Source organism: Hesperophylax consimilis, chromosome 27, assembly GCF_061612785.1.
Source record: "Hesperophylax consimilis isolate HC1 chromosome 27, BYU_Hcon_1.0, whole genome shotgun sequence".
Lineage (NCBI taxonomy): Eukaryota > Metazoa > Arthropoda > Insecta > Trichoptera > Limnephilidae > Hesperophylax > Hesperophylax consimilis.
Genome location: NC_142862.1, coordinates 19,863,433 through 19,881,239, shown reverse-complemented (window position 1 = coordinate 19,881,239; position 17,807 = coordinate 19,863,433). Strand labels below are relative to the sequence as shown.

General features: G+C 35.8%; 1 protein-coding gene across 1 annotated transcript in view; it reads right to left on the bottom strand.

The window, feature by feature from the left end:
- Positions 1 to 9,272: 9,272 nt before the first annotated feature.
- Positions 9,273 to 17,807, bottom strand: part of Pgant1 (Polypeptide N-Acetylgalactosaminyltransferase 1) — a 55,926-nt gene continuing 47,391 nt past the window's right edge. Inside the window, exons 8-12 of the mRNA XM_089648109.1 lie at positions 15,920 to 16,056; positions 14,616 to 14,795; positions 13,976 to 14,036; positions 13,459 to 13,645; positions 9,273 to 11,989 (exon numbers count right to left, since the gene is read on the bottom strand). Of these exons, the coding sequence (XP_089504235.1) occupies positions 11,766 to 11,989; positions 13,459 to 13,645; positions 13,976 to 14,036; positions 14,616 to 14,795; positions 15,920 to 16,056 (789 nt within the window). The 3' untranslated portion in view covers positions 9,273 to 11,765. The remainder of the gene's footprint in view (positions 11,990 to 13,458; positions 13,646 to 13,975; positions 14,037 to 14,615; positions 14,796 to 15,919; positions 16,057 to 17,807) is intronic.

The window sequence follows — 17,807 nt, the reverse complement described above, 5'->3', positions numbered from 1 at the left end:
CTTTAAAGTTCAAAATCTCCTACTTACGAACCCATTTTCGGTTATGAATTTATCGTATAATGTGGAAAATAAAGTTATTTATAAAATTATCGAAAAAAAATTAAATATTTATGCCTGAACATTCACAAAATAAAATAAAAGGCACTTTTTGGCCATGTTTTTTTCTTGCATAAATCAAAACAGGCGGATGGTGTTAAGCGGGAATTTAAACCTTATCGCCATCTACGTAAGGGTTATTATTGATAGCGGCTCAATTTAAAATATTACACGACATAGTGCATCGCCTTAAATGATTAATTTCAATTAATGGTACTCAAAAAAAAACGATTTAATTTGACATTAGTGATTAATGGAAGTTATGTTGTTGTGGCGTCAAACACGTGCAATGTTTTTAAAAGACACATTGGCGTTAAAGGGCGAGTCCTACCATGTTGGTAAAGGGTCGAAAGAGAGGATCTTGAGGAGAGTGTTGTTTTGCATCAACAGTGATCAATTGACACACTAAAGTCCTTCATACATTGGCAAATCACTGAAGCCTATGTAGGTAATTTTAAAATATGAAAACTTTATCCGTAAATTACTACACAAACAAAAAGACATGGATGAATTTGTTTTTAAGGGACCTTAACACGACAATGGACAAAAAACAATGAAATATTTAATTTTAATAATTGTAAATAACTGTGCAGCTTACCCAATTAATATGACATTTGTATGAATGTAGCATTTTTCCACATTCCCGCCATCCATTGTTTTCCCGCAATAATCGTTTTTCTCAGTAGGTCTCAAAGAGGGAGACCAAAATATCATTATTTACATTTTTTATTCCAAATAATGTCACGAATCATTGGTTACAACTCTCGATCGGAAGGGGGACACTCTCTCCAAACGAGAGTTTTGTGTGAAAACTTGTTTTTACATCACATATTATTAATTCGGTATAATATTTTTAAAAATATTAAATAACTGACATCAAATTCCAACAAAATGAATCTGGAAATGAACTCCTCACTACTTTAAAAAAATTTCCTCGCCGCAAACACACGATTAGTGCAGACGTAAAAGTCAGTGGCGGTTCTTCTAGGTAACCTCCCAAAAATATGCTGCAATAGTATTAACATAAAAAAGGATTCAACAAACTACCCAATTGTTGTGGAATCATGTAATGATAATAGGATTGATCCTTCTAGATGGAATCCAAAATCGAAAGTTGAAATAACAAAATATACTGAAACTATTAACAGCAAACTTCTAAACATAATTCAAGATTTCGACCAATCAGACCTTGATATAAAATCAGCGGCACAATCACATGAAAATCAAATAAATACCTTGTATAAAAATGTTGTAGATGCACTGCGAAGTGCTGCCTCCACCACATTTAATAACACGAGTCGAAAAAATAGAAACATTCCGGGATGGAATCATTTGGTTGCAGCCAAATATGCAGCATCGAGACGCGCTTTTCTTTCTTGGCTCGAGGTCGGAAAACCACTCTCAGGGCCAGTTGCCGAAGACAGGAAGAAGTACCGAACGATTTTCAAAGTAGCTCTGAAAAAATGCCAACAAAAAGAAATCCAACAGCGAATGGATGGTATTGCCACCTCACTAATAAATAAAGATTTCTATAAATTTTGGCAAAAAACCTCTTCAGAATTGAAAACCAATATGAAAACTCCTCTTTGTGTGAATGGAGTAAGAGGAAAGGAAAATATCGCCAATGAATTTCGTAACTTCCTCTCCATGGCAGGCGAAGAAGTAGCGGAAAAATCTCTGAATGTAAATTTTACTTTGAAAACCGAAGGTAATATTACCACTAACAGCATTACTCCACATATGGTAGAAAGAGCTGTAAGAGAAATGGCTACAGGAAAAGCCACAGGACATGACTCAATAGCTCTTGAGCACATCAAGTATGCTGGGCCAGCGATTCATGTTATCCTAGCAAAACTATTTTCAAATATTATGCGTTATAGGTACATCCCGAACGAAATGACAAAAACGGTAATTATACCCATAATTAAATCAACAAAACTTGATCCATCCATTATCAATAACTACCGACCGATTTCACTCTCGACCGCCCTGGCAAGAATATTTGAAAAAATTTTATCGACGGTCGTAACAGACCATCTAACGACAGAGGATAACCAGTTCGGATTTAAATCTGCACTGTCAACATCTATGGCAATATATTCCTTAAAAGAAACCATTAGCTACTATAAACAAAGAAAAACGCCAATTTATACCTGCTTTCTAGATCTAAGCAAAGCGTTTGATCGTGTTTGTCACAATAAACTCTGGGAAAAACTCAAGAAAAGAGCAGTTTCAGAAGATATAATAGCGATTCTTTCAATTTGGCACACGCAGCAAGAAAATGTGGTGAAATGGTCCGGCGAGTTTTCCAACCCATTTTATTTGAAAAGTGGTGTAAGGCAAGGAGGAAGCATGTCTCCAGCACTGTTTAATATATATACTGATGAACTAATTCAAAGACTTAATAACAGTAAGATAGGTTGCCATGTTCAAGGAGTATGTGTAAACAATATTAACTACGCAGATGATATGGTTCTTCTAGCACCGTCACTTAGCGCACTGATGAAACTACTCCAAATATGTGAAGATTTTGCAAAAAATCATAACCTTGTATATAATACGTCCAAATCAATAGTTATGGTTTTCAAATGCAAAAACGAAAACATGCTAACACCTTCAGTATGGCTAGATGGAAGGAAAATGGATGTTAGTCGTAGCGTCAAATACCTGGGACATATTATCACAGACGACCTGAAAGACATCGAGGATATGGAAAGGCAAAGAAGAGCGATATCCGTTAGAGCAGGTATGCTGTCAAGGCGTTTTTATCTCTGCAGTACAAACGTGAAAAAGATACTCTTCAATGCATTTTGCACTTCGCTGTATACGTCAGAGCTGTGGGTGGATTACACTTCATCCCAATGGCATAAGATAAAAGTTGCATACAATAATGCATATCGCCAACTATTCTGCCTACCGAGATACTGCAGCGCCACGGAAATGTTCCTGGAGGGACGAGTACACTCTTTCAGAGCGCTTCTCCGCCATCACATGGGAAGCTTATGGCGCAGACTACGCCAATCTAGTAACAAAATCATCAGAGCCATGGTTGCCTGGATGGAGTCCCCTTTGATGGCCCTCTGGAGACGGGAGATGTGCAAATATCCCCCATAAACGGCTGTTCACGCTCATTTTTGTGTTTATATTTTATCTTTTTTTCACTTAAATTCCGCTTTTTTGTGCCTGTCGGAATCACCTATGTTATTACCAACCTTATTATTATTTTTATTACTTATTATGTATATTATTTCAAATATGGAATGTTTTGCATTGCACTACCCCTGCATACATTCTGGAATAAATTCTTATTATTATTATTATTATTATTATTAATTTAGTTTTAATATTCGTGCAGATTCATATGTTTTTTTCTATTCGTTCCAGTGCCATCTAGCGTCCAAATGAGAAGCTATTGAATATAGCTACCGTGGGTCACTTTAAATTTTGTCCCAAAACCATCTCCTTTCTTTCTCTTTGCTATACAGACAAAGGAGGTAAACACTATCATGTCTGACGTGTGCTTAGTATCATACAAAATTATTTTAAATGGGTTTTCGGAAATACCACAGTGAGATAGAGATATCTACGATCTAAGATTATTAGGATTTAGAAGGAGGTGTGAAAAATTTCAGTCGAAAGTTTTTGTGTGATAAACGATAGCCATCTTGAACTTGAATATTAGTTTGTGAAATTATGTTTATCATTGTTGACGTAATATGCACTGAATAATTTAAAATGTCAAATTCTGTGGATATCTTATTGAAAGAAATCGCTGACAATTCATTGAATCATGACAAACGTATTCAAATAAAGTGACAATTAGTTTATGTTACAAGAGAGAAAAATAAAGAGTTTCAAAGCGATATTTTAAAACGAGAAGTCATAATTTTTGGCAGCTTTTTTGCAGGTGCAATAAAATGAAAGTATAGGTATTTTTGATTTCATTGTTTACTTTTTAAATCTATTTATGAACAATGGACTGAGGTTGGAGTTAGTGATTTAAAAACGAAAAGATAGTTCAAAAGAAAAGAAAAACATTACTACTAGTTATAATTAATTAGATAAATTAAACAATATTGTCCTATCGGCTTCAGAATAGGTGGGTACCAGCAAAATAATTACATACATTGGCGTTTTTATAATTTTCACTTTGCATTAATTTCCCGTTAAATCGGTAGATTAAACTGGAATAACCAGTATGTGAATGTTACTGGAAAGTGCAAAAGGGATATTAAGAAACACAATCGCAATCGCTTAGCGATTTTACATGGTACCCTAGTGACCATCCTGCAGATAGTACATCATTTTTACCTTCAGGTATGTAAAAATGAACATTTGTCAAGTATGTCCCTTAAAGCGATGCACTACGTCGCGTAATATTTTGAATCGAGCAATAACAATAATATAATAATAATAATAACAACATAATAATAATAACAATAATAATGAGAATGCCAACATTTTTATAAATCCCAACCAGGAATTATTAGATTCCTGGTCAAATAAAATTTTACACGCAAAACACTTCAATTATCTCAACCAAACGTATGTTGACAAAATTAAGTCAAACAAATGGTTGAGTATTGGAGAGTTGAGCGCAGAAATAGAAGGATTTATGCTTGCAATTCAGGATAGAGTCATTAATACTAAAAATTATAGAAAGCATATAATCAAAGATACAAATCAAATTGATGATTTGTGTAGAAAATGTTTGGCTTTTCCGGAAACTATAGAACATATTATATCGGGATGTTCTATATTAGCACCGTCCGAGTATACATTTAGGCACAATCAAGTTTTAAAAATAATTCACCAAAATTTGGTAATTAAACATAACTTGATTGACTGCCGTAATGTAGTGCCATATTATGAATACGAACCAAATTCATTTTTAGAAAACGAATTTTATAAAATATATTATGATAAAACTATACTAACAGACCGAGCGATTAGTCATAATAGACCCGATATAGTTTTACATGACAAAATTAAAAAAATAACTTATATCATTGATGTTGCTATTCCAAATTCCTGTAATATTCAAAAATCTGTTAGTGAAAAAATAAGAAAATACACAGATTTAGGAAATGAAATAAAAAGAATTTGGCATTCTCAGACTATAAAAATATTACCATTCGTTATTTCGGCTACTGGCATTATACCTAGCTCTCTAATTAAAAATTTAGGCGTATTAGATCTATCAAAAAATTTATATATAAAGATGCAAAAGTCGGTCATTTTGAATACATGTAGGATAACAAAAGATTTTTTAAATATTTATGTTGAGGGATCAGTAGGATTTATAGGCCCTGTTAGAAGTTCTACCGAGCCGAACCCTCTGATATGAAAATATCTGGAGACGGTGAATTTTTTTTCCCATTTGATATCTGGTGATTTGACGTGTTGTTGTTCTTGTATTGTTTTGTATTTATTTTTCTTATATAATGCACTTACATAGTGTTGATTGACTAGCTGATCATTTGTGGAAAAGTGAGTGGAAGGGTTAAGTTTTTCCTTTGGGGAAGACTTAACCCGGACAACTAAATCGGAAGTTTAAAAAAAAAAAAAAAATATATCAATAACACACCTTACGTAAATGGCGATAAGGCTTGAATTCCCGCTTAACACCATCCATCTGTTTTGATTTATGCAAGAAAAAAACCTGACCAAAAAGTGCCTTTTATTTTATTTTGTGGATGTTTAGGCACAAATATTTAAATGTTTTTCGATCATTTTATAAATAACTTAATTCGCCACATTATACAATAAAACCATAACCGAAAAGGGGTTCGTAAAAAGAGATTTTGAACTTTGAAGCAGTTTTCATAGGCCTTTACATTATTTTTTTCTGGGCTTATAAAAAGACTTATCTAAAAAATACTCGATTATTTCAAAATTTCTACTCTCAGTATTTAATTAAAGCATCTGAAACATTTCTAGGTGACCAAATTTTCAAACCAAAAACACATGATTTTGCATTACTACGTATTGCATCGCCTTAACACCTATGTATTATTTCATATTAATTAAAAACAAGTATGTAAATTCAATAATATAGGCTTGATAGAAATGTGTGGTGCCTATCTTCTCCAATTGCAAAGAATAACTATAAATAAAATATAATAAAACAACATTTTAATCTTGAATATAATATAATTTTTATATTATGTACAAATAAAGGCACACCAAAATTACGTATTTATAAATAAATGCACTTTTTTCAATAATAATTATTATTTCATATTACAATTCATTATAATTTTAGCTAACTAAATACCTAAGTACTTTCAAACTATTTTTATTGTCAGATTTAAGAGAAACAGCTAATTGAAGGTATCAAAAAAAATTCAGATACCTAAACATTTGCATAATTTTTATATATTTTAGTTATGTACTACATAACTAAAATAGCATTTTACATTATGTTAAAATTTAAACAATTTTATTATCAGTACTATGAATTATTTAATTATGAGATTTCTGTGGAAAAATATCAATATTTTCCAATAATTGGATGCAATAACAATTAAACGCTCGCAACCTGTTTTTGCTCCTATTGCCTTTTTGGTATCTCCAATCCCTTCTTTATCTGCTGTGTAAATATTACTTCTGTAGGTTTTACACAGATGGGGGGAGCTACATTCAAAAGTTTGAACACAAGTAACAAGTGAATATTGCACATCTCATCATAAGTTGTTGTTGCATCCAACTCAATTTGTTATGTCTAGAAATAGTGAAATTGAACCCTGTATTTTTGGCCCTAATACAAGTGCACATCCCAATACTCCACCAAACTATGGCGTATTATTGCCAGTATTTAAAACACAATTTATATTCTAATTTATAATAGTGACATTTTCTTGGCAAGAATTTTTTTATAAGACTTAAAATGGGTTGTTTCAGAGAATTTGAACAATTGATCAAATATCATTATTGGCCAATTGTTTCACAAAAATGAAATAACAACAGAACTTATATAGAATCTTCACCAAACTTGAAAATAAACTTTGATATTTGATGAATTGTTCAAATTCTCTGAAACAACTTATCCTTAATGTTTGGCGATAAAATGTAAAAATTTAATAAAGTGGAACTAACGTTTTTCATTACTATGGCAACATCCAGTAATGCCGATTTTGTAACAATTATAATACATTCCAATTTAAGGTTATGTGTGACAGGAACAATGACATAACTCATAGTTTTTATGTATTAAATGGCTTCTTTCATACATACATACATTGCAATTATCTGTTTACAAAGCATTAAAAAATAACATGATTGAATATTAATTAATCTTAGAATGTGATTTAGAATCATTTCCTTCCGGAAGGCATCACTAATTTCTGAACACCTAAACCATAATATTTTTAAGTTACATTTTATTTTATTTTTTAAACATCTTGATGTTGCCATTTAAAGAATTGCATCACCCTCTTTTTTTAAATGTTTATTTGCCAGACTTTTAGTGCATTATTTATCAATTTTCTAATTTCACAACCATTTAGATATAATGGATCATTAATTTAGAGGACTAAAAGTATAATGTGAGTTCTATATAATTTTATTAGGGGCCCATTTTAAGTGTAAGGTTCCCGCTAAAAATAAATAATGCGTTTAGCACTTAGCACCCTCGGGAACTATATAAATATGTATTTCAAGCAGAGCGATGAGTTCAAACCATAGACAATAGAAACAAATTAGAGATAAACCATTTCCGATGTAAACCCAGCGGCCCCCGCCTTTATTTCTACCTACACACCAAACACATCACTTTAATTGCATTGCCGCTTTGATAGTTTGTGTAGTTCGGTCGTAGCTTGATGACAGTCGGAACGTTTCCATCCCATATCTCCCTTTGTTCCTTTTATATGTGGTTCAAATTAAAATTAGGGGCAGGATTTCTAAATCGGCAGTTGTTTCTTTTATTTAAAATGTACAAATTTATCACTCCACTCATTATGTAAAATCAAAGTATAAATTAAATTAAATTTTCCCTCACTCTGGAACTGAGAGATATTAATATGAAAGATTGCCTGATGGTTTGTCTATTGAAATACTTCCTGGTCCTTCCAACAGTACTGTGAGCTTGTGTGCCATACTCGAGCGCCATCAGGTGCTGACTGAAGGTCCGTCGAGCTAGGCAATGGTTTTCTATGCAGTCATGAATGAGAAGGAAATCCTCTTTATTTTTGTTCAAATTTAAACCTGATGCTACACATGATAAATGAGCTATAAACAAAAACAGTTGCATCCTTCCAGAAGTACTCAAGGTCCTGCTGGCAGGACGCCAGGCAATCTATCATTAGCAGCCCTCCACTCTACGACCAAATTTTTTATAAAAGAATTACCATTTCTTAGATTCTATAAATCACAACAAAAAAAAAAACGAAAGAGTAGGTGTTACCATAAAATAAAGACATCCTTAAAATATCCTGGTAATTCTGTTTTATCGTGATCAGTGATATTATTTAAGTTATCCTATTACACATTATATTGGACGGATTTTGCTATATTCCAAATACCAGAAACTACGAAACTAGGAAATCAAATACTATATTACATTATGTCAACGAACATTATTCAATTATTGTCAATACTATTAAGTACAGAGTTAATGCCCGGTCCACCGGAAAGCTTACAATGGTCAGAGAATAAAGTTTTTTTAAAAATACCCCATATTCATTTAATGAGATTGAATCCAGGGTTTCCAATCTTTTTTTCTTTCATAAGGTTAAAAGCCACCTTCAAGAATCGTGGCGGGCCAATGTTCTGATAAAATACTTACAGCTTGATACACTAAACTTTGCTACAAGCTTAAAGCTTAAAAATTTGAAGCGTGAAATCTCAAAAGTTTTAATTGTGAAATCTCAAAAATTTTCACTGTCAAATCTCAAAAGTTTTAACTATGAAATCTCAAAAGTTTTAACCGTGAAATCTCAAAAGTTTTAACTATGAAGTCTCAAAAGTTTTAACTGTGAAATCTCAAAAGTTTTAACTATGAAATCTCAAAAGTTTTAACTGTGAAATCTCAAAAGTTTTAATTGTGAAATCTCAAAAATTTTCATTGTCAAATCTCAAAAGTTTTAACTATGAAATCTCAAAAGTTTTAACTGTGAAATCTCAAAAATTTTATCTGTGAAATCTCAAAAGTTTTAACTGTGAAATCTCAAAAGTTTTAATTGTGAAATCTCAAAAATTTTCACTGTCAAATCTCAAAAGTTTTAACTATGAAATCTCAAAAGTTTTAACTGTGAAATCACAAAAATTTTATCTGTGAAATCTCAAAAGTTTTAACTGCGAAATCTCAAAGTTTTAACTGTGAAATCTCAAAAGTTTTAACTGTGAAATCTCAAGAGGTTTAACTGTGAAATCTCAAAAGTTTTAACTGTGAAATCTCAAGAGGTTTAACTGTGAAATCTCAAAAGTTTTAACTGTGAAATCTCAAGAGGTTTAACTGTGAAAGCTCAAAAACAAGTGTTTGGGCCCAAATTCTTGAAAACGGCCGTGGGTCAGATCAAAAGTTTTGGTATGGGTATCCCCTGGATTGTTTAAAAAAATCTTACAAAAATAAAATATATTATAATCTCCTTAAAATAAAATAAAAAAATATTATTTGACATGGCAATGATATTTTTGTTTTGAATATTCATTTTTAAATATAATATTAAAAGTTTTAAAAATCTCAAGCACTTTTCAGGCAATTATCAAAAACATTTTGAAATCTAAAATTAGCACCTACTCTAAATAAGGATGTTTAGCCAAAAAATTTATACGCAATATGCATTTGTCAATAATTTTATAAAATAACATGTAAAATATGTAATAAAAATATATTTTACTATACATAATCTTGAATACATTCAAAATTAATGATACATTAAGTGATTTATTATTATTCAAACTACAGTTAGGTATTTTTATATCAGAAAAAATATTTTTTACAAATGCTTTTTGAGCGAAAATTGTATTTAAAAAAAGTATTATCTTTGATTGTGAGACGTTTCTACAATATTTTAACAAACAAACTTTGTTGTAAGAGATTTTACAGTATTTTCTGTTATTTAATATGGTAGGTATAACTGTAGATTGGTCTATTTGAGTAAAAGTAACAAGAAAAATTATTGCGATTTTCACCAATTTCTAAACAGGATTCATAATTTTCATAAAAATCACAAGTATAATAGACATAAAAATAAAAAACTGTGTTGCACAAAAGATAAGAAAATATCTGAAAGAATAAAATTATAAACCTCTCTTAACCCTTAGGAGCCAGAGCGCTGCAATTGCAGTGTCGACCTTATACATTTGTTTTGCCTTTGAATATTACTTCTACTGGATTTGTTAAACACAAAAATCAAAATGTCACTTTATCAAGTATGGTATTGTCTTCAAGTTGGCCTTAACAAAAATGTATTTTTATTTATTGAATATTCTTGCCGGCTCCTGCTGGTTAACTGAAAAGAACAATTTTAATTCATGCAGTTTAAAGATTGGTCAAACATGCGTTTGTCTTTTGACAGATGGATGTATTTGTAAAATACACCTTTGGAAGAACTGATTTATCATTATTTTACTAGGTAGGTACACAACCGAAAACACTCATAAAATACCATGTTACCGGGTAGATATCAATATTGGCACACTATTTTACTGCAGATAATGCTATTTGGGAGTTTTTTCCGCAATATTATATCGAGTGTCCCAACGAACAATGTCAGACACGTGAATCAGTAAGTTTTCATTAAAGCTGTTTGAAATAAATAGGGGTTAATGCAAATCAGAATAACTCCATACTTTTTGCAGGTAATAACTCTGATTTGTTTCTAGATTTATGTGATAATTTGTTAGCAAAAGTTTTAACTGTGAAATCTCAAAAGTTTTAACTGTAATATCTCAAAAGTTTTAACTGTGAAATCTCAAAAATTTTTACCGCGAAATCTCAAAAGTTTTGACTGTAAAATTTCAAAGGTTTTAACTGTGAAATCTCAAAAGTTTTAACTGTGAAATCTCAAAAGTTTGGGTCATATTTCAAATTGTGTCAGTTTTGAATTTGCATATTTTATGTTTACATTTTTGACGTCCATTGTGAGTTGTGACATTTTTCTTGACAACCTAGTGAACTATTCTTGTCAAGAAATAAAACGTCACAACTGCTCTGTGCTAATCGCAACCTGACAAGACAAGTTTTTTTAGCGAATAAGTAAAAATAAATTTAAAAATAGTATTTTTACTACTATTGCGATGTTTTTCTTCTTTTGGATTATTGTACAGTTCATTAGTCAGACATTTCCAAATATGTACTAAGTTTTGAGATATCATTATCTAATGGAAAGCAATATTCTATTAACCAAATAATATTACTACTATGCGTCTGCATTTTATTATGTCATTTTGTACAATAAAATAACACCAGGAGGTGTGTTCTGCCATTATAAGCAAAAAGGCAGCTATAAATTTTCAAAAGTCACATTCTAATATATTTAGAAACTTTTGCAAATGTATAGCTGCCTTTTGGATTATGACTTTTGATTTAATTCTTTTAAATTGAGAGCAATCTGATTATTGAACCAGATGGAGGGTACACTTTTACAAACAACTGTGGTTGTTGAGTTTTAGGAAGTGTCTGACTATCCAACTGGTTGATTGATGAGTTTTATCTTCTCAGGTTATCTGAGCCTGTTACTCTCGTAGCTCGGTACCCGGAACTTTCCCGGAAAGCCTCCCTGCGGCTTGGCGAGCACCTCGTTGCTTGGGTCCCCGCCCGCCCTAACGCTGGAGCCGCTGGAGGGGCCCCGGCGCACCCCCTTGCGGAGCCCCTTCTTCTTGGGGGGCGCGGCGGGCAGGGGCCCATTCTCGTCCCCGTGCAGGCCAAAGGAGTTGCCGTCTATTTCTGGAAGGCGATAATGGGGACAGATTAAAAATCAAATGATTACAATCAACATTCTCTCTATTTTTTTCATTGTGTGTACGGCCCATCAACTTATCTGCAGAATATATTATAACCTATCAGGTTAATTTCTTAACTTTTGGGAACAGCTCATTGGGTCTCGTAGAAATCGTTGTATCTCTCTTACTGTCATGGTGAGAAATACGATCTTTTGTTTTTGTGTATACAACGCAAAACAAAAATCAAGGAACGTTCCTTTCTTCAAAAAAAAAAGCGGAAGCGGCACACATTAAACATTGATCACAGTATAAACCTACTTCCAAACATTCTTCTTTCTGTCTCCTTCTCCTCTCTAATGCCTTCTTTAACCGCACAAAGTTAGTACTCAACATTGACGAAAAATACGAAAAAATGTCATTGCTACTAGTCTTGATGATTGAAAACTGATGAATATAACCGTTGAAAATAATGCCGACGTAGACGCGAACACTAAAAAAAAACAAAATAACGATCCTAATAATACAGGGTTTTCCAATAAGAGGTGTTATTTGGAATAGCCCACTATTTCGGTAGATGTTACTTTTGAAGCTGTCATTTTTTAACATTTGACAAGTAGAAACAAAATAAAAATGGAATGATACACGCTTCAACAACGCATTGAAATTATTAAAATTCACTTGAGTGAATCAAATGCAAATCATCTTGAGTGATGAGGCCCATTTCCACCTCGGTGGCTTCGTCAACAAGCAAAATTGTAGCATCTGGGGCTCGGAAAACCCAAAAGTTATTGTTGAAAAGCCTCTCTATCCTCAACGTGTGACTGTTTGGTGCGGTTTATGGTCCGGCGGAGTCATTGGACCTTACTTTTTCGAAAATGAGGCTGGAGCAACAATTACGGTGATGGATTGCGCTATCGAGAGATGATTAATGATTTTTTATGGCCGGAATTGGATGGTATTGATCTGGACGATGTTTACTTTCAACAAAACGGCGCTACGTGCCACACAAGCAACGAAACCATTGATCTTTTACGATTGAATATCAAAACAACACCTCTTATTGGAAAACCCTGTACTAGGGAATTCCAAAGTTGAGGGTTCCAACTGTGAGGACGGTTTTTCATAATGGCAAAAACTATATTTTATTTGACACCGGTAGAATCGCTAGACGCAACACACTAGTTGTATTGGATGAGAATATCCACAGAGACGTCACAAAATGTTTGTTTTTATTTAGCACAAAGACTGTTAAAAGAGTACATAGTCTCCAACTGAGTTGTATTGAATAATATTTGTGTGTATTATCAATTGTATTACCATGTTGACTGTTGGGGAAAATTTTCATCAATAGCGTTGGGCGCTAACGGCTAGTTGTATTTTGATACAATACTACACAGCATACCTCAATTAGTTAAGCTACTGACTCTGGGCAGTTGAGACAAATGGTGAAATTAAAATAACTGGTATACTGACCATCAAAATTGGTCTCCAGCTGCCCCATCTTATTGCGCTGGTTGAACTCCATGCGCCACTTCTGGCCCTTGGAGTCGGGGTCGCATGCGGCCGCCACCAGCTGGTCGCCGCTGCTACGGCCGCGCGTGTCCAGACACAGCTTTGTCTCCTCGTGCCGGATCTGGTTAGTCTTTAGCAAGCTCCATTCCTGGGGAAATTACCATTATAAAAGGAGAGAATCTAGGCCGAAAAACATTTTTAGGAAAACTTTTAAAAAAATACAAGTTGACAGAGGTTAACTTGTACATTCCTACCAAGTACTCGTGGGAGAACTCATGTACTGTTTATGCCCCAAAAACGAGAACTTCTGCTTATCAGAACGCGCTAACCAATGACCGCTGACATTTTTAACGTCACTCACAGACAGTTTAGCGACTATCTTTTGAGGCATGTCACAAAATAGTAAAAAGCACAACTTATCATTTGTATAACGAACTGTGTATGTCTAAATAAATAATAATAATAGTGAAATGTTTACCTGATCCTTCCTCTGCTTGTGGCAATCGTCCATCACAACTTCATGGCTGGCGTCGTCATCCCTGGAAGAAAAATGGGATATTAAATATTATTATCACAACTACAAAAAGGCATTACAACAAAGAAACTCATTATAAAATACATAATGATTACAATTTACCAGTTCATTGCAACATAGAGACTGATTACAATTTACCAGTTCATTGCAACATAGAGACTGATTACAATTTATCAGTTCATTGTAACAGAGACTGATTACAATTTACCAGTTCATTGCAACACATAGACTGTTTACAATTTAATAGTTCATTGCAACATTGATATTCATTACAACCAATAGACTCGTTTACTCAATGTATTAGTTCATCACAATACAGGGACTCATTTCTTGGTACTGAGATCCGTCTACAGGTAAACTGAGGTGCTGATATGGGTAGAGCAATTTGTGGCACTGGTAGACAATCCAGAACTTCTTGGATGGATTTGTGAACTTGACAATTGATTCGATATTGAAAGTGACTCTCATACGTCTCCTCCGAGAGAGTTTTCCGTTTACAAAGCGACTGGGATGGTAGATGATGCAGAGCTTCTTGGATAGATTTGTGAATTTTGTGAATGATTCAATATTGAAAGTTGCTTACCGTTTGTATTGTATCATGGCACACCTCTCCTCCGTCCTGAGTTCCCCGTCCACAGAGAGACTGAGGTGCTGCGAGGGATAGAGTATGTCATGGCACTGGTAGACCCCGAGGCCAGGGAAGGAATCGTCATTGCCGGCACCCAACGTGTCGATGCAGAGCTTCTTGGCTGGATTCATGAACCTGACGATTTATTCAATATTAATTATATCAAAATAAATTAATCCTCATTTCTAAGATTGCAACAAATACAGACTCAAATTCCCCGACTTCACCTAGCAGAAAACAAAGGTAATAATTACAAATTTAAACACCGTATGATTTCGAAGAGCATGGTAGGTGTGAAGGTTGCTGCAATAGCTCGTGAGTTACAGCAATTACCCAGTTAGCAAAAAAATTAGGGTCACATCAAATAACCTTTTCTCTCAGATGTTTTTCTAATGCACATGATTAGTTGCTAAAGAATTTTTTTAGATTCTCACGGCCAAAAGCATTTTTGTTGTTTGTTTTTGGGGTGTTATGCCGTGTTGTGCTAACTCCTTCTTTAGCCGACGTTTCATTTGGATGGGCCCCAGGCTAACATAAATACTGTGCTTTCACAATTCGCCACAAGATGTCGCCACTTTCGCTTGCATTTCGCACTTGGACGGGCCCAGGCCACAAATAAATAAGCACAAACTCGACAACCAAAAATTACACATCTTCGGATCTACCGGATCTGCCCTGATGATGGACACTGCAACGCTGTCCGAAACGTCGGCTAAAGAAGGAGTTAGCACAACACGGCATAACACCCCAAAAACAAACAACAAAAAAAAAGTTGCTAAAGAAGATCGTTTCAATATTTAACAGCTGAAAACAATTATTCCAAACAACTTTCAATGGTGAATTATTGTCTTACAACAGTGAGATTTCGAGAATACATTTAATTTAAATGGAAGTTAATTTACATATATTGGGCAGTTCAGAAGCCATGACTTCTGAACTCAGTCATAGCTTTTACTGCTCTGCCAGTAAGTGAATACCAAACAAGAGTCCCAACTGCTTCCAGAGGTGTGGGACTATGGCATCCCCAATTGGGGTATATTGTAAGGCAGAAGGTAGGGAGGAGAGGAAGGAGAAAAGTCTTCTGGTCACCAAACACGGTTTAAGCCATTTCGAGCAATGTTTTAAATCTGAGTGGTGGTCTATCATGAGGACGATACTGAAATTATCCTTCTGCTCTGATACTCTCCGTTTGAACTACAGAAGACCGAATGGTAATCACCAGGAGAAGACACCCCAAGAGTTAGAAGCAGGTAACTAACCTCCCATGGCCGACCACATTCTCTCCGGGCACAAATTTCTCAGGATACACGTTTTGCAGGTACCACTTAAACGGCTTACAGTTCAGCTTCTCCCTCAGGATCTTGCGGTGGCCCACGTCCTCCGCACTTACCACTTCCTGCAAATACAAACAAAAACATTTATTACATATCCATAGTGGTGCTTCTCATTCTGTCATTGCTGAGGACTGAAACCCTATAATATCCAATAGCCCTGTTTAACCAGGCTCCTACAGTTCTCGCGGTCCTACGCTGCTTGTTCCATCCTACCAATGTTCCAGAGCCCTGCGATACTTGGTAGGGTTAGTCTAACGCATCCACTTCTCCTGTATTGTACTGAGTCAGCGAATACGCATTTCCCCAGGTTTGAGTTCTCATCTCAACGTGTTAACATACGCTGCAGGCAGACATTTGATAGCTTATTGAACGAAACATTGAGCAATCTCATCGCTCAGGGAGTGGAAACCCAACCGGCAATAGCCATCCCACGCCAAGGTGTGAGAGACAAGACCCTCTTCCCTCACGGGGCCTTCAGGGAAGTTATCCAAGGGGGAGAGGAGAGACGAAGTGATCTTCCATCGTGGGGCCTTTAGGAAACCAAGGAGGAGTGGAGAGGAGAGACGAAGACTTTTTCCCTCGTGGGGCCTTCATGGAACCAAGGGGGAGTGGACTTTTCCGCTATGGGGCCTTCAGGGAACCAAGGAGGAGTAGACTCCTCTGTTGCGGGGCCTACAGGGAACCAAGGAGGAGTGGAGAAGAGAGGCGAAACCCTCTTCCATCCTGGGGCCTTTAGGGAACCAAGGAGGAGTGGAGAAGAGAGACGAAGTCCTCTTCCATTGTGGGACCTTCAAGGAACCAAGGAGGAGTAGACTCCTCTGTTGCGGGGCCTACAGGGAACCAAGGAGGAGTGGAGAAGAGAGGCGAAACCCTCTTCCATCCTGGGGCCTTTAGGGAACCAAGGAGGAGTGGAGAAGAGAGACGAAGTCCTCTTCCACTGTGGGACCTTCAGGGAACCAAGGAGGATGGAGACTCCTCTGTTGCGGGGCCTACAGGGAACCAAGGAGGAGTGGAGAAGAGAGGCGAAACCCTCTTCCATCCTGGGGCCTTTAGGGAACCAAGGAGGAGTGGAGAAGAGAGACGAAGTCCTCTTCCATCGTGGGACCTTCAGGGAACCAAGGAGGAGTGGAGAGGAGTGACGAGACCGTTTTCCCTCGTGGGGCCTTCAGGGAACCAAGGAAGAGTATACTACTCCGTTGCAGGGCCAACAGGGAACCACGGAGGAGTGGAGAGGAGAGACGTAACCCTCTTTCATCTTGGGGCCTTTGAGGAAATACAGAGGAGTGGAGAGGAGAGATTAGGCCCTCTTTCCTCGTGTGGCCATCAGGGAACCGAGGGGGAGTGGACTCATTCGTCGTGGGGCCTTCAGAGAACCAAACGGGGAGTGGACTCTTCCCCCATGGGGCCTTCGGGGAACCAAGGAGGAGTGCAAAAGAGAGATGAGTTCCTCTTCCCTCGTGGGACCTTTAGGGAACCAAGGAGAAGTGGAGAGGAGAGATGAGGCCACTTCCGTGAACTCTTCCCTTGTGGGGCCTTCACAGAACCAAGGAGGAGTGGAGAGGAGAGATGAGGCCACTTCCGTGAACTCTTCCCTTGTGAGGCCTTCACGGAACCAAAGGGGATTGGAGAGGAGAGATGAGGCTCTCTTCCCTTGTGGGCCCTTCAGGGAACCAAGGGGGATTGGAGAGGAAAGATGAGACCTAGGAACACACATTGTGGAACCAGAAGACATAGCCACATATCCAATAACAACCCTGGTGAACTTTATAAAAGGGACCTGGTGACTGTTAAAGGAATGAGGTAAAATGGGAGA